The sequence below is a fragment of the Pyrus communis genome, chromosome 10 (genome assembly GCF_963583255.1).
Source record: "Pyrus communis chromosome 10, drPyrComm1.1, whole genome shotgun sequence".
Taxonomy (NCBI): domain Eukaryota; kingdom Viridiplantae; phylum Streptophyta; class Magnoliopsida; order Rosales; family Rosaceae; genus Pyrus; species Pyrus communis.
Window position 1 is genome coordinate 15,747,381 of NC_084812.1, and position 8,581 is coordinate 15,755,961.

Genomic DNA, 8,581 nt, shown 5'->3' on the forward strand with positions numbered 1-8,581 from the left:
GACGCTCGTCCCACATCACTTTGATAGAACGCGCTATTCAACTGAACATATGTAACTTCACTGTCAAAAGTTTGATTAATAAGTGGAATATGTCAGCATGCTAATCTACAGTGGTGACGCATTAAATGCTAAGAAGACTCAAGGCTGATGGGTTCGTTGTGGGCATATATAAAGGGGTGGGAACCTTCTATATTAGGGTCGGACGACTGGAATGAGAGAAAGTTCATGTATTAGCCAAATGCTATTTTTAGTCTTGAAAGTAATATAATCCGAGCAACACAGTGGATGTAGGTCAGCTTTTTGGGTGAACCACTTAAGCCTTTAGGTCCATTTCATTTTTGTCCATATCCCAAGCGCACCAATGGTTTAGTATTTTAGTTTGTTAACCTGCAATTTTTGAGTGTTAACAACACCTATGTATTATTTAGTGGTATTTTCTTTTTCGATGTCAATGAAAGACATTAAGTGCAGATCGTGTTGAAGGTTGAAATTAGAAGACCATTAAATTGGCGATTGCAATTGATCGACCAATAATTGGGCAATAAATCAATAAGTATAGAGTAATGACAATTAACAATTTGACATGTGGGACCATGATTTTCCAAGACTAGGGTAAGATAGATCGAATACAAATAAGTTATGGACTCAACATCTTCCATAGAAAAGCTGCACAGATGGAGCAGTGATGCCACCATCATCTTGTCCACAGCAGTGGGCGAATTCTGATGACTTCACTAAGATTAACCATGCTTGTCCTATAATATATGGAAACCTGATCCAATAAGGAATCAATTAGGTATCCTATAATCTTGGAGTCCTTACAATCTAAGGATTGGCTTGCTCCTTAAGTAATCATACTCCTAAGAGAATGCAATATCTACACCTAAATATCATTTAGGATTCTCCCAATTTAATACGGATCCCATATCTTAAAATGACTTTATCTCGATTGATGTAAATACACCCTTATATGTTCATCTCTGGTAACGCAATTATCGCACACTTATTCTTTTGCCTATTTTTTGAGTCTCATATATTTGCTTACTAACTTGACCGTTGGAAAGCCATTGGCCTGCAACCCCCTTCCCCGGTGTCCTTGGCTACATAAGGTTGGTACGAATTTGTGCATCTCCTCCACACGGTGGTGCGCAAATTTGGTTCGAAGAATTGGTGCCTTTGTTGAGGCTAAACTCATAATCCCCAACCAAATGACTCTACCACAACAATGGCCATTTCAAGTAACGTCCTTCCACCTTTGTCGCCCCACTCGACACTGTAGAGAGTTGTCTCTTGTTTATTGTACACAAGTAGCATGACATTTCTCTTTGATGTTGTCTTCTCATCCCCAACTTTCTTGGTCGCACGTCTGAATCTAGAACAGTAGTTAAGTTACCACAAGTCAGAATGATTTGAAAACAATATGTATACTGATTTACTTCAAAATGCATGGTCTTTGGATAACTATCCATCCTCAAAAGGAACAGTCTTTTCAGATGCATAGCTAGGGGCAATTGTAGGACCATGATTTATCAAGACTGAAGTAAGACGAATCATTTAAATAAATATTTACTAATAAATCTATAACAAGATTTTAGAAAATGTCTACATCTCCGATTGAATCTGACTTGAATATTAGGATCTAGTACTTGCAGGTGGTAGACGTCGGCGGTGAGCGAGGAGACAGGCAAAGAAAGTGAAAGAGAAAAGGTGTCTTGAGGCGACAAGGAGGAGGGTAGTACCCGCCGGTGATGGGGCTTCTGGGTATGCGCCTGCGTTGTGTTCTCCTAGTGTTCTAAATTTGTTATTTGTTACTTTTAATAAAACAAAACAAATACTTAACACTGTTAAACTGTAAAACACGTGTCAAGTGGATAAATAGGAGACATGGAAAGGAGACATAATCACGGAGACAGCGGATTTGTGGCAGGCCATATAGGGCCATACCGAATTTACTTTACCTTCAAAAATTTGCCGTACAATCCAATAATCTCACAGCTCAAAAATGCCGAAACGCCGTCTCTCCGACTCAGACGTCGAAGAAACCTCCGAGAACTCCAGCGCAGAGTCGGAGGACGCGGGAAAACCCATCAATGGCGGGAAAAACCCAGCGGGAGCAGTGTCGGAGTACGAGAAGCGGAGGCTATCGAGAATTGCAGAGAACAGGGCGAGAATGGAGGCTCTGGGTCTGCCTAAAATCGCTTCTTCTTTAATGGGTTCGGGCCCGAATGCGAAGAAGAAGAAGGAGCAGAAGAAGGGGAAAGCCAAGGTCTTGGAGGACGACGAGGACTATAGGCCTGACGAAGACCAGGAAGGACCCAGTTCGTCTGGTAGCCGAGAGGAAGAAGCCATGGAGGAGGACGATGACGATGATTTTGTGACTGTAAAAACAAAATCTGGTTCGCGGGGAAAAAAGGTTAGTTCTTTGTGTGCTATTATTTGATTTGATGAATTCATATACTTTCTCTTTGTTTCTTTTTGTTATTTTCTTCCTAAAGTCTCATAGCGTGGACTTGTAACTTAGAAGGGCATTAAACTGATCGGAACTATGGTACATTAGGTCTTTTTTTTTTAATTTGGAGAACAAAAAATCAAATATTGTAAAGGATCTGCCAATTACCAATTTTTTGGTGTTATTTTCACCGAGTAAAGAGATTTATGTGAAGCTTATAAAACAATGGGCTAAGCTAGTTTGGTATTACTGTGCTTTTAAAAAAAGTTGCTTCTTGCCGTGGTATGGGAATAATCAACTACAAAAAAGCAGATACGCGTTTGGTAAAATGTGTTTCTAAAGCTGCTGAGGATTGATCCCCTTGAAACCAGTTTAATTGCGCCGTGCGGCAGCATGGATTAGTGAGAATTGGACAATGCACATTAAGTAGGTTTAGATTGGGTGTCATTTCAGAAGCTGCATGACGGTTTTAAGACAGTGATGGTTGATATAAAGTAAAGCGAACTTCAGTGTATGATTCAAGCAAGATCGAACGTTCTAGACTGCTTTGTTTCCTCATCATGTTTTGTTGTGCATAGAAAGCCATATGTGGTATTGCATGACTTCTACTAGTTGGCTGACTTCTTGAATTTTATCCTTGTTGATTCTCTATCCTGGTGAAGAATAAAAGTGCAAAATCTAAGAAGGTTCTTTCCCTAAGCACTTTGAGTAACGATGACTGCATCGATGATGATGAAGCATTGAAGCATGTATGTGACAGTATCTTCTTAAATGAATATCATTTCTGATTGCTAATTGCCAGGTTTAGAATAATTGGGTGGATCATTAACCAACTGATATGATATTAGTCCTAGGTGGTTATACCTATAATTTTACTCTTTTTGCAGGCAATTTCTCTTTCATTACAAGGCTCTCATGTGAAAAATGCTAATGTTACGGGAAGAAAGGGAAACCCTCAGATACAGGAAGATACAGGAAGGAGGAAGAGGAAAAATTCGGTGTGTGAAGCAGAGTTATTTCACGTTTCTCCTATTGTTCCTTAGCTGACTGCCCATTTGTCGGTTTTCATTGTTTGTATTCCACAGTTTGCTAGTCGGCTCCAGATGACAGAGGATGAGTTGATTTTGCACTTCTTTCAGTTTGATGGTAAGTTATATTATCTCTGTCTTGGAGGGATGGGCTAAGCTACACTCATTTACTCATGAAGTGGATACATTTAAGGAGAGACAATGAGTAGTTGCTCATCTTCCTTTTATGTTCTCTAACGATAAATGCCCTACATGAACACAATCTGACTGCATTAGTAAAACAATATCAACAGAAGCACATCAAAAGCATTGAAGAACGTCACGTATGAAGCTAATAGTAGGAAGAAACACTAAACAATATAGTACGAGTTTCTGGTTTAGTCAAGTGATTGACTGATGTTTAGCTCCCGCAGCATGCTATATAGTTGTATGGCTGTAGTGCTCTTATGTGAAGAGTCTTTTATCCATTTTCTTAAGTCTTGCTTCTGTTGAAATTCAACATACTGAAAGCAAACTTTGTAATAACTTGCATTTGGATCAAGCGCACTTGGGATCTGACCACGGTGGAGTCTTTGTTTCGTGTTCTCTTATTTCCACTCTGAAACTTGTGGCATATTCTCTTTACTTTATGTATCTTCCACCAACTGAAGTTTGTTGTTTAATATGTGATGTACTCAACTCGTATGGTTTCGAGTATGTACACTCAACTCTTACCAAGCCAAAATAGAATGCACAAAATGTCCTTGACCTTGGTCATTGCTCCTGGCGTGCAGAGAAATGTGACGGGGGAATCTCTATAGCAGATGTACAAAGATTAGCAACTACCCATGATTTTATGTGGAATAAGGAGGAGTTGGCGGACATGATTCACTGTTTTGATAGTGATGGAGATGGAAAGGTCGGTACCAGCTGCTCTCAACGTTCTTAGCAGAGTTTAAGCAACTTTTGTTTCGTCCTTTTAGCATCTTTAGTAATTTTAGCTATATTTATGTATTTACCTGGGCTGATGAACGTTACCTTTTGCAATGTATTGCAGTTGAGTCTGGAGGAGTTTCGAAAGATTGTCGTTCGTTGCAACATGATCAAAGAGCCCGAGCAGTCTTGATGAGTTTACACCGATTCTAAACCAAACAACGTGTTTTAATTTGCAAAGAACTACAAGTTACATATTATCTTTGAAGATTGAAAGCAGATGCGAGATGTTTGTTAAACTCCGTCGACGATAATAGCTTGCGATCAGTTCATTTTTCTGATTACACTACCTCAATTCATTCTACACATGTTTTCCGACCCCATTTACAATCAAAATGGTTCGTAACATTATTCAACACAAGGATAAGAGAACACAATTTTAACGAAGGTGGCGGCCACAGAATGAAAGCTTTTAACCTCCATGTCAATAACAAAACCAGTTTTAAGGTGTCAACACCTACTCATACAATGAGAAAATGCTCCGTCCGATGGACAATCATTTCGCAGTGTTCTAGAGTGTCGATACAGATTGGTAATACGATACACAAAAGTTCCTTCTAATCAATCACACATTCAATTTCCGGACTTTTCCATTCTTTTTTTACATTTCATTGTCCAGCAACGGGAGTGCCCGGGGAATGTGAGGTGCCCAGTCATGTCTTCCTCAGAATGTACCCCAAAATAATGCCAATCAAGCCAACTAGAAGAACATAGATAAATGGAATGCCACCAGCACTCTTGTTGACCCTGCGCCTCAAAACATCCTGCATATGATGATCGTTTGGTTAGAATGGGAACCATATCAGTTAGCTACCATTAATTTGGCGTTAAAACTTACAACAAACTTTTTTCGAGATTAAACATTGAAGCAACTAACAATATATCAAGGCACAAAGATAAAAGTGGAAGCATATTGTCAAGAAAATTCTTCTGGAAGATAAAATACACTGGTATCTATCAAAAACTTTAGTAAAATCTCATAAACATATTGACAACATAAATTTCTTTTGACAATGTTCTCCTTTTCTCTTCTTTGAGAGAGATATCAACCCCAGAAAGCTAGTTTTTTCACTACATATAATATAGGCAATTTAGGACTCCGGTCTAGTGGTATTCCTCTTCACTGGTAAGTAAGAGGTCTTAGGTTCGATTCTCGCCAAAGGCGAATTTGAATCACATTATTGCTAGCCCATTGTGAGGCTTAGCCCACTCCCCCACCCCCTTAGTGTAGATAATATCGTTTGTTCAAAAAAAAAAAAAAAAAAAAACAGAAAAAACTATATATAATACAGAAAGCATCAGTGATGATGTTTTATTAGTATTAGCACAAGTCGACAATCTCGTTTCACTTTCACCTAGATGCTTACGTCTATAGAGATTTGTAACACAGCTTTAACATTTACAACTTGGCAGTAATATGATGTACCATAAATGGTTGGTTCCGAGAATTATCAAATACTGACAAATAAGATTTGACAAAACAGCTATATGTTGTTAAATCTTTAAACACCTAGGGTTCATGCAATTTAAAATATCATTAAGAAGCTTTCTAGATTTTAATAAGCTTTCTGGATTGTAATTACTACACTAACTACATATCACTATTAAGCTCAATTAGCTCAACTTAGTAGTTCTAGTGAGGATTAAAGTCTTGAAAACTTCTCATGATCTTTAGTTATTTTGTAAAGAGATCGTGTTAACTACCATGTTCCACTCAGACATTAAAACGACAGAAACAAAAAGTTCCTCACCAGTTCTTGTTGAAGCCTGTTATTTTGCTGAATGGCAGAATTTTTCTCCTCAGTCAGCCTTGCAATTAATGTCCTTGCCTGCAATTACAAAATTATATTAACTACCGTGTAGTGCCGACATCAATATTTCTGCAACCCCACAAATTCATTCCAGGATAAGAAACATTCTTCACTGTTAAAAAGAAGTATACAATGTTGATTAAAGGACAACGGACAACCAAAATGGTTATCAGCAGCAGTGACTCTAAATGAGAAACTTGAAAGGGGTTATCGAGTTGAAATATTGCTCAAGCTCACTATACCGTATTGTTAAAGGGGCATTCTCCAAAAGGGATTTTTTTCAACCTACATGAATCCAAGACTTGCAAACTACTTGAGCCATCGTAAATTCTGAAATCATGACTCCCTAACTCAGTTTCTTGTGGAAATGGAGGGATTCATAATTGAGGAATGGTAACTAAGAAATAGAGCTTTATGAACAACAGAATCTAATGGAAAGGTAGCCAGGGAAGACTTAGGTGTCTCTCCGCCGCTATACCCTAAAATATCTGAAAACAACTGCATAAGATACAACTAATCCACCCACCCTCAGGTCTGCTAGGTCATTAAAATGCTTTGCTATGATGATCAAAGGTAAATTCTGAAATCGGGAGTTTCATGAACCATTCAAATTCTAGTGGATGCTAAACAAGAAAGGACACACACTTGGATGGCGTAGAAGTTTAAAAATGTTGTATTGTACTAGTAAAATAAACACAGATGCAAATCAAGCAAAAACAACCAACATTAATTCAATGTTCAACACTCTATATACCACCTAGTTTAAAAGTAAAAGGTATACCTCAGACGAGTTATCTTGATGCTCGTGTTGCTCAGAGAAAGCTCTTGAAGCCTAAAACGAAAATTAATCATGAAATCGTAAATAATTTAATACAGTTAAAGGCAAAAACAAATTGTTCTATTTCCATTTTGATCCATCAAGAAGTACTCACAGCTTTGAACTCAGAGGCTGCTGCACTCCCGTTGTCCACTGAAGCCCTGGGTGACGAACCTTCCTCTGAACCTTCGCGAACCGGCGATGGTGGCCGAGGTGGAGCAACATAGAGAACTCTCAATTTACACTCTTCAACATTATGCCCTGATTCCTTATTGAACTGAAATTCAACAAACACAAAACCCCAGTTGCGCAAACACAAGTTTTACATTTAGACAAGTGAATTGCACAAATATTTAGCAAAGTAACCTCCAAAACTCATACACAAGGCCACATAAAATCATAACATCTAGTTACCATCTCTGCAGTGATGTCCTTTGTGGTAGTCCCGGGGCTGGCAACGACGCTCTGAAGAAGGAACTTGTCCTTGCATTGCATATCCGAAGGTGCCTCCTTTTGCGCTTGCATTGTCACTAAACCCACATACAAATTTAACATGTCAACACATTGGGATATTGTAATTACGCAAATAATTCGCAATTAAGCAAGATGATACAGTGTGGGAGGTATACCTATAACATCAGAAGTGGACCTTGGCAACACAACCCCAGTGTTTGGTCTAACACAGTACTTTTTGGGATTTGTTGTTTTTACCTAAAACACCACAAAATTACACCAAAATCAGGATTTCAAATCTCTAACAGTCAAAATTGAGCAAACCCAGAAATTAACTTCTCTGGTGAAAAGTTAAAAAGGGTGAAAATTTAACCTTGAAAGCCACAAAGTCATTGGTTTTGTTGGAGAGTTGCAGAGAGCAAGAGATCTGCTTCCTCAATTCAACTAATTTCGTTCGAATCAAAAGAATTAAATCCAAAAAGTGAAGGTAAAGTAATCAGAAACAGTAAAAAATAAAAAACGCGGATCTGCAATTAAAGGAGAAGCAGTTTAAGAGAGTACAGGGGAACTGGAGTTCTTGGGGTTCGATGCTGAGAAGCTCGCCGGTGATCATATCGGAAGCGATCAGAGAAGAGAGAGGAGATGGTGGTTTTGCGGCGGAGATGAGTTGTTTCCCGGTGGCGGGGAGTGGTCGAGAGAGAGGGAGAGATTTGAATGATTTTGAGAGTGGTTTCCGAGAGAGAGAGATGGGAAGAAATAACGTGGGACCCTGTTGGGTTGTCCTTTCTTTTGGGTTTTTTTTTCAGTGCTACGAAGATCAGATATTACGTGTTATTTTTTAATTAAATTAGCGGTTGTTATCTAAATCTAAATTACAGATAATAAAAAAATAATGAAATTATTATTATTATTATTTTTTTTTTAGGAATTATTATTAGCATTTCAAAAATCTCATTATATACTCTAAACCTTCTATATTAGGAAAGAAAAATACACTTGTGAAGAGGGTAGAATGAAAATTTTGAAGTGCTAATAACACTTCCTTTTGTTT

At 38.2% G+C, this 8,581-nt stretch overlaps 2 protein-coding genes across 3 annotated transcripts; one reads left to right on the top strand and one right to left on the bottom strand.

Annotated features, from left to right (window-relative positions):
• Positions 1-1,932: 1,932 nt before the first annotated feature.
• LOC137747282 (calmodulin-like) lies at positions 1,933-4,727 on the top strand. Of its 2 annotated transcripts, XM_068487363.1 has the most exons (6): positions 1,936-2,413; positions 3,112-3,198; positions 3,337-3,447; positions 3,535-3,595; positions 4,251-4,375; positions 4,514-4,727. In XM_068487363.1, exons 1-6 carry the CDS (start codon positions 2,003-2,005, stop codon positions 4,580-4,582), a joined length of 864 nt encoding a protein of 287 aa, XP_068343464.1. In that variant the 5' UTR covers positions 1,936-2,002; the 3' UTR covers positions 4,583-4,727. The 2 variants fall into 2 exon arrangements, with proteins under 2 accessions (XP_068343465.1, XP_068343464.1); XM_068487364.1 differs by lacking the exon at positions 3,112-3,198 and having other exon boundaries at positions 1,933-2,413.
• Positions 4,728-4,852: 125 nt separating this feature from the next.
• LOC137747283 (vesicle-associated protein 1-2-like) lies at positions 4,853-8,291 on the bottom strand. Its single transcript, XM_068487366.1, has 8 exons — positions 8,092-8,291; positions 7,904-7,974; positions 7,707-7,788; positions 7,492-7,607; positions 7,193-7,354; positions 7,042-7,092; positions 6,201-6,278; positions 4,853-5,213 (listed from the first exon to the last, which is right to left on the bottom strand). The coding sequence occupies exons 1-8, from the start codon at positions 8,141-8,143 to the stop codon at positions 5,103-5,105; spliced, it is 723 nt and encodes a 240-aa protein (XP_068343467.1). The 5' UTR covers positions 8,144-8,291; the 3' UTR covers positions 4,853-5,102.
• Between the last annotated feature and the right edge of the window lie 290 nt (positions 8,292-8,581).